Genomic DNA, 19,793 nt, shown 5'->3' with positions numbered 1-19,793 from the left:
GTGTCATCTGCATAACGCAGGTTGTTGATGAATTTTCCACCAATCCTGACGCCACATTTCTCCTTGTACAGCACAGCATCCTGGCTTATCTGTTCGGCATACAGATTAAAATGTATGGGGACAGTATATGTCCCTGGCGGACCTCCTTCCCAATTTTGAACCATGCAGTGTCTCCTTACTCTGTTTCAGCAACTGCCTCTTGGTCCAAGTACAGGTTTCGCATAAGCACAATCAAATGTTCTGGGATTCCCATTCTTCTCAGAGTCAGCCATAGCTTGTTGTGATCCACACAGTCAAAAGTCTTTGTATAGTCAATGAAACACAGATAAGACATTCCTCTGGTACTCTCTGCTTTCTGCCAAGATCCATCTAACATTAGCTATAATATTCTCAATATCACGACCTCTTCTAAACCCACCTTGCACATCTAGCAGCTCTGTTGACGTGCTGCTCCAGTCTTTTTTTGATAATTTTCAGCAGACTCTTGCTTGCATGTGATATTAATGATATTGTTTGATAATTTCCACACTCTCTTGGGTCACCTTTCTTTGGAATTTGTTTTACTAATTTAAATTTTTAAAAGAGAAAACAGTGTAACAATGAAGGAATGAAAACCCCAAATCCCTGTAAATGTTCATTAAAACTAATAAAATTTAATAATAATAAAAAAAGTATAGCATTATTTTGAGCTCTGTTGAGATGTCCATAGGAAGTTGCCCTGCTAAACCAAAGCCACCTTTCTGGTGGATCAAATCCAGAAGAAGCTCTATGGGAGAAAAATTTGCGATTTACAGTCTCTGAAAAACCCATAGGAGGGTGAGCTATGAGTTGACAGTAATGAGAGAGAAATTATTATTATTTACCAACCCATAAATACCTTTGGAAATAGTTACAGCTTTGATGATAGAGAAATTTCACTTATATAATTAAGTAGTGAGTTAAATGATTAACATTATATAGCCATAATATTAAATAGTCTAAATGTAATAATTGACAGTACCATGATAGATGGAGAAGAGATTGAGGTTGTTAACAGTTAACAGCTTGCTTGGCTCCACAATCATCACTCTTGGCACCAGCAGTCAGGAAATAAAAAATGAATTGCATTAGGAAAATCTGCTGTCATGGACCTCTCCAGAATACTGAAAACCAATCATGTCAGTCTAGAGACTAAGGTGTGCCTAATCCAGGCCATGGTATGCACAATTACTTGTTATGCTTCAGAGAGCTGGACAATGTCTAAGGATGACAGAAGAAGAATCGATGCCTTTGAGTTGTGGTGCTAGAGAAGAGTCTTGAACATATCATGGACTGCCAAGAAAACAAATAGGTCTATCTTGAAGAGCGAAAAAACAAGTTTCTCTTTGGAGGCTAGGATTTTGACTCTCTGTCTCACATATTTTGGACATGTGGCCAGGAGAGACTGGTTCTTGGAGAAGGACATCATGCTTGAAAGGGTTGAGGGACAGTGCAGGAGAGGAAGATTCCAGATTAGATGGATTGATATAGTGATGGGGGCGATGGGGTTTGGTGTGTCGGAATTAGTAAGACTGGCTCAGGACAGGGCAGGGTTCAGAGCTGCTGTTCACAGGGTTTCTATGGGGCTCAAGTGACTTGACAGTATGTAATAAACTATGAAAGCTGATTCAATCAGCTTGAGTGAATAATACTGGTTTCCTTGAAAAAAAAAAAAAGTGTTGTTAGTTGGAACTGACCCATAGCTGACTCTCTAGTGAGTTTATAGAGGCAATTAATAAAATGGGAGGAGACCACCCACCTTTCTTCTCATGAGCTGGTGGTGGATTTGAATCATATACTTTGGGCTGCCAGTGCAACTCCTAACCTCTCTTTAAAGTGCAACATCAGACCTCCCTTTAAAAAGTAAGATAATATAAAAAAAATACTTATTTTAATTATATCTGAGGAAAGTGTTACCCATAGAGATATTCAGATATAGTTTAGGTTAATAACTGAACACTCAAAAAACGAGTATATCAAACCAGAATGTATTAAGATAATGATTATATTTAAATAATTATTTTTCTTTTTCCCTCTGTAGGTGAGGATGACTTAATAGAATTTATCACAGTTATGTTAGAATCTCCAAAAGCATTGCCGGCAGAGGTCTGATTAGGAGGTAGATGGCTTATCTTTTCATTTTTTAAAGTCTCGTCAGACCCTTCAGTAACAACAGAACTTGTTTGGTCATCTTTTAAGGCATAGCCTGATCCAAAGAGTTCTTCCATTAGATTGTTTTTCTTATCTTGGAAAGTTGTATTTTTTACTTTTGTTTTAGAAGACTTACCAAAGGACGGCACATAACCGCTAGCTGACTGTTCTAGTTTCAGTTCTGTATTGTTGTGCTGTCTGGATATGTTATGATTGCCTCTTGTGATGCTTGAATTGGCTGGTCCACCTGAAGTGGGAAGTCCTTGATGTAAATTTTCAACAGTTTCTGTGAATGAATAATGCTTTCTTTGTCGAAAATGTACTTTGGTATTTGGTATAGCATACTTATTGAGTATTTTATCCTTGTCATTTATCTGTGTATCTCTTTTAGATTTTGCTTTTGTTAAATCCTCTTCCTCGTCTTGTTCCACTTCAGGATGAATGACTGGAATTCCTGTGGATGGCAGCTCTTTTTCTTGTACACTTAAAGTAAGTTTCTTTTCTTGATAATCCTTTTTCTCTCTTTGTATTTTGTCAATAATCTCCACAGGTGCTTGCACTTCTATATATACCTCCTCCTTTGATAGATCTATATTAGAAAAAGAGATAATTTAGTGGTTTTTAAAACTAGTGGATTTCTATTTTGAGATGTCATTTTTAGCATACTTATTTATACCTTTCTGACAAGCACACTGGAGATAGAAAAAGTAAGAATGTAAGTGTATAAAAAACTTGACTATAGACAAGGAGGCTGCTCATAAGTTTAAATTTGTAGTCTTTATACTACAAGTATATGTTTGTAGTGAAGCTTAATATCATTTATGTATGGAGCTTGATGACTTCTAAATACCAAAAATCTGCTGCTTCCCTCACAAAGACATGCTGTTTTTCTTAACCCAGCATTTCATTTCCATGTTAACTACTATCTCATTGTGTCAAGGGCCATCTGAGCAGCAGAGTTTTCAGCAAAAGTCACTAAAGGTTTTTGGTGCTACTCAGACAGAGTACCTTTAGGGAGGCCTTTGGAATGGATGAATTTAGCTCCACTGCATATCTGTTGCTGCTGTTGTAGTAACCTTAAAAGCAAAAAGTTCTGGCAGCCCATTCCCCTTGGCCCTCTCTCTCGCTCTGGGACTTCACTGAGCAGCTCAGCTAGATGCTGTGACTGAGTTACTTGCTCTCTCAGAACCAGTTACCACCTCACTGCTGATGGGAAGTTAAGGTCAGAGGCTGTTTAACAGTTTCTAATTTCTTGGAAGTCTTTGTCTAATTGTGATAATATTGTCCTTTAAAAAGCTAGATTTGTATTTGCTACCCAAGGGAGCTCTGATTACTTAGTGGTAAGGAGCTGTGCTGCACCCAATGGCTTGCAGTATCCATCAGCTGCTCCACAGGAGAAAGACGGGCAGTCTCCTCCCACGTGATTTACTGCCTCTGAAAAGCTGCTGGAGGGTCAGCTAGGAGTCAGCTCTGATTTGATGGTATGTAACAACAACAACAACAACAACAAATGAGTTTCCCCAAAATCAATATATTTAAGGAGACATCTAAAAATAGGGAGCTGTGAGGAAATGCAAGAGAATGACTAGCATGTAGTTCAGGAGTATGACTCTTTTCAGTGCGTGTGTAGAAAGGACAAAGACTCCCCAGATGTCTGGAGAGCAATAATGTGTTCATTTTATTTTAAGAATTCTGATGGCATAGTCTGCAGGGAGTTGCATTGCTAACCCAAAGGCTGTGCCTCCCTGGTGGTTCAAATCCACCAGCGGCTCTGTTGGAGAAAATGGTCAATCTCCTTCCAGGTAATGTAAAGCTAGGGGAGGTCCTCTATGACTCGGAACTGACTAGGCAGAAATGAAAGAGATGTGCCTTAGCAATTCACACCTAAAAACAAAAAAAAAAGAATGAAAGAGTTAGAAATTGTTAAAATTACCTTCAAACTTTCTGTTAGGAACTTGCTTTGGTATGCTAACATAGTGAGGAATTTCACGGTTTATTATTTCTGTTGATTTTTCTTTAGGAACAGTGCTTCCGGTTGTCTTTTTACTCTATTAGAAAAGCAGGAAAAATGTATTTCTTGAGCTCAAATAATCTGAAATATTCAGATTTATTTTAGTAAATAGAAGTGTTTTATTCTTGTAAATGAAAATATTGTTGCACAGTAGTAACAATTTATAGTTTATTTTATTTATGTAAATATGACAAGATTTCAAATTTATAATACCTTAGTTGCCAAAGGTGGAACATCTGATTTTTGTGTTTCCTGGTGTCTCATACTTGTAAATGGAAAGTTTTTCCTGTCTGCTTGTACCGATTTTGTTGAAGAAACTATAGAACATGTAGATTATATGTAAGAGACATTATATTTGGCATCAACACTCAGATATAAAATAACACTGAGTTATACAAATTAATAGTAAAATAAAATACAGCAGACATTGCCTAAAAATTTTCTGTATATGTGTAACATTAGCTAGTTTCCTTTTCCCCCTGCCACCTACCTTGCTCTGTTCTTTTGAGTCATAAAGTTTATAACTAGCATAGTAAAATAGTACAAAAGGTGTTAAGAAAATTGCTGCTGAAGGTACTCAGGCCACCCTGCTTGCAGAAGGCATTAGACATTGTAGACATGCAATTGTGAAAGGCCAGCTCACAGTGATGTTTTCTGTCGGATTTCTTGACTATCAGTAGCTGGACCATCTGTCTATGCTAAAATATGTGATCACTAATCTAGACTTCATTTCCCTTGATAAATTGTCAAATCCAAACCACTCATGGTTGGTTTTATGATCTCTGGTCTTGTGGTTGATTGTTATTCTGTATTATAAACCAGAGGTAAGGAAGTCAAAGAAATGTGAAGTTGCTGCCTTTGAAAATAAACATGTATATGCCACCACTATGGAAGGCAGTATGGTGCTTTCTCAAAAAGTTAGAAATAGAAATACCATTTGACCCAGAAATTCTATGACTACGAATATACACTAAAGAAAACCAGAACTGCCAGCCAAACAGGTATATCCACACCCATGTTTATTGCTGCATTATTCACAATAGCAAAAAGATGGAAACAGTCCAAATGCCCATCAACAAATGAGTGGATAGAAAAACCATGGTATATTCACACAATGGAATATATTACACAACAATGAAAAACAAGGAACTTACAAAATATTACACAACATGGGTTACCCTGGAGGACGTTATGCTGAATGAAATATCTCAGTAACAACAGGACAAATATTGCATAGGGCCACTGTTATAAAACAGGATTGACATGGGGTTTGAGGGGAAACTAAGAAAAGAGGGGATAAATAGTAAACACTGCATTGGAACAGATGAAGGAAAGAACTATTTAAAAGGAATAATGATTAGGCATTATATGTACAACAGTAGCCCAGAATAAGAGGTACATTGCAAAGAGGCCTGGGGGGAGGAGAGAGGAGGGAGGTAATTGTGCAACAATGAAAGAATATATATATAAATTTTTTTAGGTATATATATAAATGACTAGGGAGGATAGAAGGAGAAATGATGCCTTTGAGCTGTGGTGCTGGAGAAGAGTATTGAATGTACCATGGACTGCCAAGAAAACAAACAGATTCATCCTAGAGAGGGTTTAAACCAGGCTACTTCTTGGAGGCAAGGATTCTGGGGCTTTGCCTGACATACTTTGGACATGTTGTAAGGAGAGACAGGTCTTTAGAGAGGGACATCATGCTGGGTAGAGTAGAGGGACAGCGCAGGAGGGGAAGACCCTCTATGAGGTGGATTGATTCAGTGACTGGGGTAATTGGGATGGGTGTGTCAGAGGCAATGAGACTGGCACAGGATAGAGCACAGTTTAGGGCTGTTGTACATAGGGTCGTTATGAGTCGCAAACGCCTCGACGGCACATAACAACAACAACAACAATATATAAAAGTGAAATGAAGGCCAGGGAAGGGAGGGAGGGGGGTAAAATGTGCAACAATGAATGAATGAAAATCTGACTTTTCTGTAAACTTGCATTAAAATCACAATTAAAATAAAAAATTTTATTAAAAAAAAAGTTAAACATGTAGTTGCTGCTACAAATAAAGAACTAAGTACAGGCATGTTTGTTAAGGCAAAGTTCCCCTGCACTCTATGCTCCCAACCTCTATAAAACTTTTTTTATATAAAATTTTTATATTAAACATTTGAGGTACATATGTAATAGTTTATCACAATAAGCAGGAGCTATCTTGTTAGCTCATCAACACAATGCTATTTATGATTTTAAATATGTTTAGCGTATCTGAAGGGTTTTTTTAACGTGTTTTTTTTCCCCATGCATAGGAAAAGTACACCATATAATAAGCAGGAGTGGTATCAACTTCCTAAACAACGTGCCTCTGTAAACTCTATGACTTTAAATAAATGACAATAGTTATAGAAAGGCTTCAGGCCTTTTATTCACAGAGTCACTATGAGTTGTGCTTGACGGGCAGTCAACAACAACAACAACATACTAAGCAAACTTTTGGACTGACATTAGATATCAACTATACCTAACTCCCAATTTCCAACTCAACTTTAAAGACTTCTTAAAGATAGATTTAGAAACTTTTTAATAATCCAGGGACTATCTGCATATAATGTGGTGTTCACAAAAGGTCCTGTGACACAGAACATATCATCAATATTAAGTGATGCCTGACCATCATGTATTTTTATTGTGCAAAATCTTATGCTGGGAGACTTTAGGAGGATAAATAGAGTATGTCCTGCTTTGAAAGAAAAATATACTACACTCAGGAATAAAAATGTGTAAAAAATGATAGAATTGACAACATTTGTGGATTACACAAACATGCAGAAATAGAAGTCAGATACAAAGACTGCATAGTCTATGATTGCATTTATATAAAATTCTAGGACAAGTACACATATGCTTCTGTGACAGAAGGGAAAACAGCATTTGTCTTAGGCTCAGAATGGAGAGCTAACGAATCAAAGGGATAGGAAGAAACTTTCCGGAAGATGAAAATGTTCTATGTTTCAACTGAGTTGTAGTTATATAGGCATATATGGGCATTTTATAAGTGCAAAGAAGTCAACACGTTAGGTGGATCATTTTATCTAGGTAAATCTTTCTTCATAAAGTTTATTTTAAAAAATTCCACACATCACATCAGATAAACAAATATACTTGGAACATTTAACTTTTGTTAGATATTTTGCTTCAGGCTGAAAATTTATCGTCTTATTTTACCTAGAAGAAGGACATATGTGGCTTAGCAAAACGGGAAGATGTTTTTGTTCTTTTCTAATTATTTCAACCATACCACAATTATGAGTTTTAGAAGCACAAAAATTACCACTAAAATGATTTTTTAACTAGCCATTATTTTGACTATATAAATTAGGAAAATGTGGCTAAATATGTAAAAACAAATTTTGTAGAAAAGTAATTAAACATACCTTTTGGATACTCATCTATTTCATGTAAATTTTTAAGTATTCGATTGGTATAGATGTTTTTAATTTCAAGCTCTCGCTCTTTTTCCTAAAAAGAACCACATAACAAATTTTCTGTAAATATCTCCTTTTACCCATTTTGTTTTCTTTAAGCATACAATTACAATTAAGTAAGGTCAGTATTCTTTGAATAAAACTGATGGACTCTAGAAGAAACAGTAATAGGTCAGGTCATTATATATGCAGTCTCCTATATTAAAATTGTCTATTTAAAAATGCCAATTTATGACAACTCAATAGGACATACTAGCCCTTTACTGTTAAGTAAATTTGCCCTTACTCTGAAATAACTGAAAGAAATCCCTTACTGTCTTAAATGAATTCATCACACCGACTTTACTTGTATGTGCAGCTTTTAAACAATTGAAAAGGTCTTTTTTTTTCCCTTTTTTTTTTGCATTAAAGTAAAGCTAAATGGCTCTTTCTATTTATGGAATAGGATTTTATGTAAGCAGAGTCACAGAATATGCACTCTTTGTGTTTGGCTTCCTCTCTTCAGCATAATGAATGTTTCCTGTTCCAGTTTATGCAGAAATTTGACTTAAAGATATGCATAAGATTGGATCTTGTTTGTAAACTGTATATCATTTTGTATATCACAGTGTACTTTTTAACAAAGGACAAACTATTATAATGGGGTCCATATTTTTAAAAAGCCTTGCATGCCAGCTTCTTCCACTGTATGTATAATTTTTTCCCTGAGGTCTATGCTACGAGGATTATGATTGTTCCTCAGCATATCTAATATGGTAGCCAACAGCTACATATGGGTACTTAAATTAAAGTTGAATATAGTAAAATCTTAGTCCACAGTTACTGCTGATATTTTTATTTTATTTTTAAAAGTTCCTTATTAATAGCAGCTAATATTACCACAGCTAAACACACAGAGAGTATTGCCATCATTTAACTTTCAAAAAATATTAACAAAGTATTAGAAAGCAATACAAATTCACTATGTCCTGGTGGCATGCCTATCTAGTTGAAGGATTCAAAACTATTATCAAAACTCAGAAATAAATTCCCTAAGACAGTTTGTTCTCAAATTCCATAAGCTCATAAAAAATCTAAAGTCATAAAATTACTGAGAGCTGTGCCACTGGAGTGTCAAATGCCGTAAGGGTTACACATACATTTTTTAAAAAAACAGAATTGATAGTGTTAAAATAGTCACTTGTAAAACAATTAAAGTATTATAATAAACTGTATGTAAATATTCTGCCAAATTAAACAGAAAAAAATTAGTTGATCACATCTGTGGACAATGAAATTTCTCCATTTTGGAACTATGTAGCAATGACAAAATAAAAGCTTTATGAATAAATATTCTAAGCTTCCAGCAACTAAAAATAGCAGTAACAAAACCCCAGCATATTAGAGAAAAATATTCATATATTTAGAGCTTACTGTTATAAGACATATATCTAAAAGGATATGAAAATAAAATCCACATTTAAAAATCAGTCTAGTGACATTTAGAGAAAATTTTACATCAAGATCCAACATTTCAAGTGAAAGCTGTAGTGACATATTTTGAGTGTCCAACAGCAAAATGTGATTTGTTGCCATAGTATTACACAGCACAGGTAGAACATTTCCGTCTTCAAAAATTTCTGTTAGATAAGGCTCCAACTTGGTAATGAGTACAGGGTAGAGAAAGACTAGAAAAAGTAAGCCCAGTGTTCGGCTTTAAATATTAGTGTTGGTAAGACAAGAGTTTTTAAAATCTAGACTTGCTGAGAAAAAAACAAAAGTTTTCTTAACTTCCAAATGAGCTTTCCTTCATGTAGATCTAGAAGCAAATCTGATGTACTCAAGATCACTGCATGTAGTAAAAATTGTGTTCAAGAGAGGTGGAGCATATATAGTCTTCTATCATGATCAGAGAAGAAAGCTCAGGGATATGAGAGCTGAGAAAGAGAAGAAAATGGTGCTCTAGTTTCCCTGTGCCTTCTCAGCAAGTCCCTTTACAAAGCATGGAGTTAGAGCAACATGGCATCACCAAGTTGTATATTAGAAGTGAATGAAATGTCTAGGCAAAGAGTCAAAGACCATGTTTTCCTCACTCTTTTAATGAGGGAGTGATCTGAAGGGAACCGAATGGAACCTGCTCTGGAGTCCTGAAGCTGATGGATCCAGGTGTTATGGGAGCAGAGTCATTGAAAGACAATCCACCTAGGATTCACATGGAGCATGTAACTAGGCATTGAAAGACAATCCACCTAGGGTTCACATGGAGCATGTAACTAGGCATTGAAAGACAGTCCACCTAGGGTTCACATGGAGCGTGTAACTAAGATCTCAGAGCATGTACATCAACAATCATCAAGGTGGGACCACCAAGATTTGACCTTCTGAGAAGGGAGCATTGATGAGAAGAGCTTCACCAACTGCATTCAGTAAACACTAAATAGATTTCTGGAAACTAGTTAAGACTTCTTAGGAGAACAATACCTAGAGAGATCAAGAGACCACTGTATCCCACCACTGAAAGGATATATGTGCTCTCCCTTATTCCCAGATGCTGCCTTCACTAAAAGATGGGGGTAGATAAAAAAAAAACCACGACGACGAAAAATAGCTTCCAAAATCCGAGACAACCTAAAAAGACCGTTTTTGATTAGAAGAGACTGAGATAAGCTTGCAACAATTTCTTCATGCCCATTCCTACCCCATTCCCCCACCAATTTGTGGAATAGGAATCATAAAAAATCTTAAGTTCAAGTCAGAGAAAGTACAGAACATTATACATTTTTGCACATCTGACTTAAGTGGTTTTGCTGTATTTTTAGTTTTTGAGTTACAGTTTACAAGTCATTGATTTTTTCAATCCTTCATTGATATTTTATTTTATAAAATATCATTGATTAATTACAATGTCTAGTCAACCCCTTATTATGTATTGCCATTCCCTTTACATACTTTATCTTTTTACTACTTATTGTTACTTCTTATTCCCTTCCCTCCTATCCCTGTTATCTTTCCAAGATTGAATCTATCTGTGTGTAAATATTTTTTTAGTTTTTTATAATGGTGATCTAAAACCATAATTGCCTTTTGTGCTGGATTTATGCCATACAGCATAATTTGCTCTAGATTTATCCTTGTTGTGCAATAGTTAATGAATTCCTGATAGTTTTAATGAAGTAGAATATTCCATTGTGTCAGTGGCTAACAGTTTCTTTTTTTTTAAATAAAAATTTTTTATTTTAATTGTCATTTTAATAAAAGTTTACAGAAAAGTTAGATTTTCATTCATTCATTATTGCACATTTTACTCCCTCCTTCCCCCTCCCCAAGTTGACTTTTTTCCTTTTCATTAATTTACAAAATTCTAATACAAAATAGGACAAATTCTTTCAATTTCCCTCACCCTCCACCCATCAAATTGTACAACCCAGTGATTAATCTCCTCTTCCCTCTGAAAATCCACATCCCTCTACTTCCAGTCTCTCCCACCTCTTCCGGATCGTTATACTCCTTCTACAATAACAGTCTTATACACTATTTATCCTTGTGGAACTGAGTTAGTTCACTCAGCATAATGCTCTCCGGTCCCTCCCAAGTCAGGTAATAACTTACAAAGTTATTGCCCCTGCATGCTGCATAATATTCCATTGTGTGGATGTAGCATAATTTCTCAATTCATTCATTTGTGGTTGGACATTTGGGCTGTGTCTATGTTTTTGCAATGGTGAATAATGCTGCTATACAAATCTCCGTTTGTGCCTGAGTTCTCATATTCTTGGGGTGTATTCCAAATAGTGGAATAACTGGGTCATGTGGAATTTCCATATTCAGCTTTTTAAGGAGGTGCCAAACTGCCTTCCAGAATTGTTGTACTAGTTTACAATCTCACCAACAATGTGTTAAGAGTTTCTTTCTCACCACATCCTCTCCAACATCTATTATTTGCTGCCCTGTCAAACTTTGCCACTCTTACTGCGGATAACAGTTTCTTTAGGCACTCATACATTGATGGACACTTGGGTCGTTACCACATCTCTGCTATTGTAAATTCTGCTACAGTGAATATTGTGTCTTAGTTTGTGTCACAGTTCTTTTTTTTTTTTTTAATATTGTTAGTAGTAGGGTTGCTGGATCAAATGTTATTTGTATTCCCAACTTTCTAAGGAAGTGTCAAATTACATTCTATAGTTGTACCATTTTACACTTCCAACAGCACTGTATAAGAGTTTCAATTTCTCCACACTCTCATCAGCACTTTTTTTGCTACTGTTGCTGAAGTGTGATGACATTTCAATGTAGTTTTGATTTGGATGTCTTGAAATGCTTGTTGCAGAAGATCAAGTACTACAGCCTTCAATATGAATTACATCTTAACATCAAGTAAATGAATGTTCTTACCACTGGACCAACAGGAAAGATCATGATATATGGAGTAAAATTTGAAACTGTCCATGATTTAATATTATTTCAATCCATAATCAACACCCTTGGTATCAGCAGTGAGGAGATCAGGAGACAAATTCCTTTGGGCAAATCTGCTGTCAGGGACCTCTCCAAAATACTGAAGGTCAGTGATGTCAGTTTGAAGACTAAGGTGTGCCTGATTCACGTCAGGGTCTTTTCAGTCACTTGCTATGTATCTGAGAGCTGAAAAATGAGTAAGGATGACAGAAGAATTGATGCCTTTGAGTTGTGATGTTGGAGAAGAGTGCTGAACATCCCATGGACTATCAAAAGTACAAATAGATTTTTTTTAAATAAAGTACAGCCAAAGTGTTCCTTGGAGGCAAGGATGGTTCAGCTTCATCTCTCACACGGAGAGGCTACTCCCTGGAAAGGGTATCATGCTTGGAGAAATGGAGGGTCAGTTAAAGAAAGGAAGAGCTCTAATGAAATGGATTAACTGCAGAAATAGGCTCAAGTGTATCAGAGACGATGCTGATGGCAGAGGATAGGACAGGGTTCTGGTCTGTTGTTCATATGGGTGCTATGATTTGTACTCAACTCAATGGTACCTAACAACAACTGTAGTTAAGAATCTGGAACATTTCTTCCTGTATTTGTTGGCCATGTGAATGTGTCCTTTGGTAAATTGTCTATTCATGTCCTCTGCCCATTTTGTAATTGGCTTGTCTTTTTCTTGCTGAAGTTTTGTAGTTTTTTATATATTTTAGGGATAAGTTCCTTATCAGATATGTCATTGCCAAATATTTTCCCCTTGTCTGTAGATTCTCTCTTTACTCTTTAAAAGAAGTTTTTTTTTGAAGGATTTAATTTTTAGGAGGTCTCAGTCATCTACTTTGTCCTCTGTTGATGCATTTTCAGTTATATCTGTTAGTCTATTTATACCATAGATTAGGGCTCCTGGGTCTGTTTGTGTCACCGCTTTCAAATCTCTTGGGAATTTATTGAGGAGTGAAGTTTCTAGGTCATATGGAAGTTCTATGTTTAACTTTTTGACAAACTGCAAAACTGCTTGCCCTGTTAGCTGTACCACTTTACCATCTTACCTCCAGCAAAAGAAGGTAGCTCCAATTCTTCTGTGATCTAACATGTGATTTTTTTTCTTTAATCTCTGTCATCCTAGCAGGTGTGAAGTAGTATCCCATTGTGATCTTGATTTGCAACAAGTTCAAAGTCTACAGCCTTCACAATATAGACTCCACATAAAGAAAAAAAACCTCTTATATCAAAACAAAAAAGTAACATCACAATAAATGAAGAGAGATTTTTGTTGTCAAGGATTTAATTTTATTTGGATCCACAGTCAACATTCATGGAGATGGTTGTAATGAAATATAATCACAGATTGCATCTGGCTAACAAAGTTTGGTAGTTCCAAACCATCTCCTTGGGAAAGAGGGGCAGTCTCCTTTCATAAAGATTTACAGCCTCCAAAACAACTATATCATCACACCCCAGTAAGAGTAGCAAAATTTAACAGAACAGTAAAAAACAAATGCTGGTGAGATTGTGGAGAAACTGGAACCCTTCCTCATTTACTGTTTGTTGGAGTGTAACATGGTGCAACCATTATGGAAGGCAGTATGACACTTTCTCCAAAAGTTGCAAATAGAAATACCATTTGACCCAACAATTCCACTACTGGGAATTTACCCTAAAGAAACCATAACCGCCACCCAAGCAGTTATATGCACACCCATGTTTATTGTGGCTTTATTCACAATAGCAAAGAGGTGGAAACAACCTAAGTGCCCATCAACAAACAAATGGATAGAGAAGCTGTGGTATATTCACACAATGGAATACTATGCTGCATTGAAAAACAAGGAACTCGTAAAACATTATTCAAAATGGGTGACCCTGGAGGACATTATGTTGAGTGAAATATCTCAGTCACAACAGACAAATATTGCATAGTACAGCTGTTGTAAAACGGACTGACATCGCGGTTGAGGGGAGACTGAAAAACGGGATAAATAATGTATACTGCATTGAAACAGATGAGGGAGAGAATTGTTTACAAGGGATATATGGTTAGGTATTATTGGTACAATAAGAGTCCAGAATGAAAGCTACACAGTGGCGTGAAGGAGGGGGGGCACGGTGGCAATTGTAAAACAATGAAAGAATTGTTTGTTTTTTTTTTTTTACTTTTCAAAGATAAAAGCAAACCAAGGGGGGAGGGGTAGGCAGGGAGGAAATTGTGCAAGAATGAATGAATGGAATTCCAAAGTCTCTAACCTTTCATTAAATTAAAAAAGGAAAGAAAAAAAAATATTTACAGCCTCAGAAACCTGATGGAAGGTCTCACGGAGTAGGAACTCAATAATAGTTTGAATGTTCTTTTTATTGATCAGTGATGTTGAACATTTTTTCCATGTATTGCTTCTCATTTGTATTTTTTTTCTTAATCTACAGAGGTGACAGAAGAAGAATTGATGCCTTTGAGCTGTGGTCTTGGATAGAGTATCCCATGGATGGCCAAAAGAACAAATATGTCTTGGAGAGAGTGCAGCCAGAGTGCTCTTTGGAGGCAAAAATGATGAAGCCTCGTCTCACATACTTTGGACATATTGCTAGGAGAGGCTGTTGGTTGGAGAGGGACAGCATGCTTGGAAAGATGGAAGGTCAGCAAAGCAGATGACCTTCACCCAGTGGACTGACACAGTGACTCCTGCAATGGGCTCTAGTGTGTCAGGACGTGTGAGGATGGCATGGGAGGCGGGGGCAGGGTTCATATCTGTTGTTCAGAGGGTTGCTATGAGTAATTTTCAAGTCAATGATACTTAACAACAACAACAATAATGGTTCTTCAGGGAGCTCTGGTGGGCTAATGGGTAAGGAATTGCACTACTAACTCAGATATAGGTCATTTGAATCCATCAGCTGCTTTGTGGGAGAAATATGGGCAATCAGTCTCTTTCCATGTAATTTATATCCTCTGAAAACCCTCTAGAGCGTCAGCTATGAGATAGATGGTTATAACATGGTGGCACATAACAACATAGGTTTTTCATCTCTATTACTTTATTCTATTAGTTGAAGAAACTGGATTATCTGCCTTGTAGTTTCCCATAGTCTAGATGATGCTGTATCATTTTAAAAAATGTAATAATGTTTTATTTTTCAAAAGCTAGTTGGTTGGACATGTTCATGTATCTTCCGCAGAAGCTGGGCTATCATCATCCTTGGTGTTTCTGGTGTAAATGACTTGAGTTTTGTGTGTTGAAGCTCTGTTTTGATAAGTCCTTCACTTAGCAGCTCCTGAAGGGCCACGTCAGCCAGGGGACTGCGAATCTTCAGTTTCTCAGAGACAACAACTGGGGTTGTTAGCTGGGGCTGGGAACTTCTTTAGTGAGTTTGAGCTTGTCCCAAACTTTGCCTTTGGATCACCTCTTCTTTTTGGTCTTGCCCACAGATTTGTTCACTGGTCTTTGTCCTTCTTAGCCGACTGGCTTCTTGACATCTTTCTTTTTCTTGTCATCTTTGGGCGGCAGAGAGAAGCTACCACAAGTGAGCCTTGTTAAAATGTAGGACAAAATCAGTATCTAAATTTAAAAAAACAATTAAAATTCTATTGTGTCTTGAGTGAAAGTTTACAAATCATTCTGGTTTATCATTCAATTATTCATGGTTATTTTGTTTTATAATACTAATGACAAGAGATTAAGGTATCGTTTCAATCAACAATTGTATTTTGCCTTTCTCGTCATCCATACCATCTATTAATTTTCACTCCTTTCTTTCTCACTTCCCATCCCTGATTAACAGTGAAGAATGATTCTGTGTGTAAATATTCTTTTCTTGTTATGTACTATTGAGTCAGAACCTACTCATGGGCAACCCTATTGTGGGTTTTCAGAGGCAGTAAATTGCACAAGAGGAAACTGCCCATCTTTCGGACCCTGTAACAGGTTTTCAGAGGCTTTGAATTACATGGGAGGTTTACCATCTTTCTCCCATGGGGCAACTGGTAAATTCAAACCATATGCCTAGAGGTGGCAGCACAGATCCTTAACCTCTAGGCCATTACAGCTTCCTTGTTGTTTTAGGTGCCATAAAGTCATAATAATCCTGTGAACAACAGATCTGAGTCTGGCCCTATCCTGAACCATTCTTACTATTTCAATCATGCACAAGCCTTCTATGATAGTCACTTTGCCAATCCATTGTGTTGAAGGTCTTCGCTTTTGCTGATCCTCTACCTTTCCCAGGAAGATCTCTCTCTCGACAGACTAGTTCTTCCTGAAAATATGCCCAAAGTAAATGAGACAAAGTTTCACTATCCATGCCTCTAAAGTGCATTCTAGTTGAACTTCCTTAAAAACAGATTTGTCATTTTGACAGCCTATGGTATACTCAGTACTACTCACCAACACCACAATTCACAGACAGCAATTCTTCTGTCGTCATTATTCACTGTCCAACTTTAAGATGGATAGAAAGCAATTGAAAATACCAAAGCCTGGATGTCTGTCATGCGCAAACTCCTTTTGGTAGGCGCACAATAGCATTCTTAGGTTTTCTTTATTCATGCTTATGAAACAACTGAAAATATCATGACTTACATTAGGCACAGCTTAGTCTTCAAACTAACAATCTTAATCTTTAGCGTCTTGTTTATTTTACAATTTTTTTGTGTGTGTACTATCAAATTGGATCTGACTGGTACAGGAGGAGAGTGCCCCTCCTTTTCCAGTAGAGGATCTGGTGGATTTGAACCATGTGCCTCTGGGATTGCAGTGCAGCTTCTTAATCTTTAGCATCTTAAAGAGATCCCTGGCAGCAGATTTACCGAAGTCTTTTTATTTCTTCACTGTTATGGTGTTGATAGTGGATCTATGTGAAAAGAAATAGTTGACTTCATTTTTCTCTCCTCTACTTTGATGTTGCCTGTTAGTCCAGATGTGAGAATGTCAGTTTCCTACTGTTAAGATGAAATCCATACTGCTCTTTAGTGTTTTATGTCTTTTTTACTTTCTGAAAGCAGCTTGTATCATTTGCATAACCTAGCTTATTAGCAAGTCTTGCTCTAATCTTAGAGCGAGGGCTACGTGGTGGAGGGGACCTGGGGGAGGGTTTGTAAAACAATGAAAGAATCCTTTCTTTTACTTTTCCATAATTTTTGGACTCATGTACTTATAACTTGTTAGTCAAATTTGTGTCTTCTAGGTTGCAACACCCCCATGATACATCTTCAAGGATATGAACATGTACAGCCAACCACAATCAATAAGAGTGCATCTAAATTCCAAAATCAATCTCCATAATAGTCTATGTGTTTCCTACTGCCAAAGGGGCCCTTTAGAGTAGTGAGAGAAGATCTTCACCCTGAAACCCACAGTGTCCCTTTTCAGCAGGAAGTAGCTAAGAGAATACGCCATCCCCTTTTCCTTATGACTCAGGGTGAAGTCTCTCTCAGGGAGGAGTGATAGGGAATGGCAAAGGACACACTGACAAAGAAGATTAATCAGAACTGGCTTTGACAAGCACTGTGGCATTTGGACAAGAACAAACTGGGAGGAGGGTAGAGAGAATAGTGCAACAATGAATGAGTGGAAGCCCAAAATCTCTGTAAATGTTTATGAAAATTAATAAAATATAATTATAGAAAAAAAAAGTCTTGCTCTAATCTTGATATCACATTATTTTTCTTATGGTTCAGATTCTCAAATTATTTTCTCAGCAAAAAGAATGAATAGGTATGGAGAAAGGATACAATCCTAGTTAACATGTTACCTGATTTTGAACCATGCAGTATTCCCATATTTCTTTTCCACTAGTTGTTTGATCTAAATGTTCAATTAGATTTAGGTCATTTTTGGTTTGGATAGTGTGTGCACCTGGCTGTTGTGTATAATGCCTGTGATTTCTCTTATGATGCTACCAGTCAATGGAGATCGCTGCTTAGAGCCAAATTAATACCTTGTGGTTGTTAGCCACCATTAAGTTGAGCTCCCTGATTCATAGTGGCCTCATTTGTCACAGAGTAGAAGTGCTCCACAGGATTTAAGCTCTGGATGCATTCATCAGGCTGTGCCAGAAAATCAGGAAGACAGCTACGTGGTCAAATGGCTGTGAGAGATCTGCATTTGTTCCTTTTCCTCCCAGAAAAGTGATCCAAGAGAATGTGCAAACTACTGAGGAATAGTAATTCTATCACATGTAAGCAAAATCTTGCCGAAGAGCATTTAAAAAGCATCTAGAAAAATAAATTGACAGAGAAATGTCAAAAATTCAAGCTGGATTAAGAAGAGGCTGTGGTACCAGGGATGTCATTGCTGGTGTCAGACGGATCTTGGTGGAAAGCAGAGAATACCAGAAGGAGAGCTGTCTGTTTTATTGACTATGCAAAGGCATTTGACTGTATGGATCAAATTATGGATAACATTGAGAAGAAAGGGAATCTCAGAACATTTAATTGTGCTCATGCAAAATCTACATCTAGACCAAGAGGCTGTTGTGCCATTAGAACAAAGGAGCACTGCATGCTTGAAAATTAAGAAAGGTGTGCACTATCAGGGCTGTAAATTTTCTCTACACATATTCTTTATGTTGAAAAAAAATCATACAAGAAACTGGACTTTATGAAGAAGAACTGGCATCATCACATTTAGAGGAAGACTCATCAAGAACCTGCATTATGGGAATGATAAAACCTTGCTTGCTGAAACTGAGGAACACTTGAGGCATTTGTTGCAGAAGATCAAACACGGAAGCCCTCAGCATGGATTGCATTTTAACATCAAGAAAACCAAAATCCTTACCACTCAGCCAATAGGCAGCATCACAATAGATGGAGAAAAGATTGAAGTTGTCAATGATATAATCTTACTCGGCTAGACACAGGAGTCAAGAAATCAAAAGATGTATTGCACTGGAAAAATATGCTGTCAGGGACCTCTCCAAAGTTATGAAGAACAAGGATGCCAATTTAAAGACCAAGGTGTGCCTGCCTTATCTAAGCTATGGTCTTTTTGATTACTGCACTTGAAAGTTGGACAATGAGTAAGGACAACAGGAGAAGAGGTGATGCCTTTGAGTTGTGGTATTGAAGAAGAGTACTAAATATCACATGGACTGTCAAAAGAACAAACAAGTATATCTTGAAGAAAATGCAACTAGGGTGCTCTGAGGAAGCAAGGATGGTGAAGTTTCGTCTCACATATTTTGGACGTGTTGTTAAAAGAGGGGTCAATCCTTAGAGGAAGACATCATCCTTGGAAAGGTGAAGGATTAGTATAAGAAAGAAAGACTCTCAATAAGATGGGCTGACATAGTGACTGTAACAATGGGCTGAAGTATATCAAAGATTATAAAAATGGCACAGTGTAGGGCCAGGTTCAGATCTGTTGTTCCCAATGTTGCTATGAGTCTCAGTTGATTCAATGGCACACAACAACAACAAAAAAACATTCTTCTATTATCTATATAAAAATTTTCTCGAATCCACCAGATGCTTTGCTGGAAGAGGGACAATCTTCTCCTGTAGCAGTCAGATCTGATTTTACCGTACATGCACAAGAAAAGAATAAACAAAAAAAAATTATAAAAATTTTCTAGTTTTGCCTATTGTATTTGTCCATGTATCCTCTGGAGAAGCTTCTTCTGTTAGAAGTATCTCTCTCTATCACATCTCCAGTGGCTTAGTGGATAAAAACATGACTGCTAACTGAAAAGTCAGTAGTTCA

The 19,793-nt window shown here is 36.9% G+C and overlaps 1 protein-coding gene across 1 annotated transcript in view; it reads right to left on the bottom strand.

Moving 5' to 3' along the window:
• Positions 1-2,027: 2,027 nt before the first annotated feature.
• Positions 2,028-19,793, bottom strand: part of LCA5L (Leber congenital amaurosis 5-like) — a 31,079-nt gene continuing 13,313 nt past the window's right edge. Inside the window, exons 4-7 of the mRNA XM_006886711.1 lie at positions 7,612-7,696; positions 4,394-4,497; positions 4,103-4,217; positions 2,028-2,758 (exon numbers count right to left, since the gene is read on the bottom strand). Of these exons, the coding sequence (XP_006886773.1) occupies positions 2,028-2,758; positions 4,103-4,217; positions 4,394-4,497; positions 7,612-7,696 (1,035 nt within the window). The remainder of the gene's footprint in view (positions 2,759-4,102; positions 4,218-4,393; positions 4,498-7,611; positions 7,697-19,793) is intronic.

Source organism: Elephantulus edwardii, unplaced genomic scaffold (genome assembly GCF_000299155.1).
Source record: "Elephantulus edwardii isolate Elephantulus edwardi_28Jun2011 unplaced genomic scaffold, EleEdw1.0 scaffold00051, whole genome shotgun sequence".
In the NCBI taxonomy this organism is placed as follows: Eukaryota; Metazoa; Chordata; class Mammalia; order Macroscelidea; family Macroscelididae; genus Elephantulus; species Elephantulus edwardii.
This window is presented reverse-complemented; position numbering and strand designations above follow the sequence as displayed.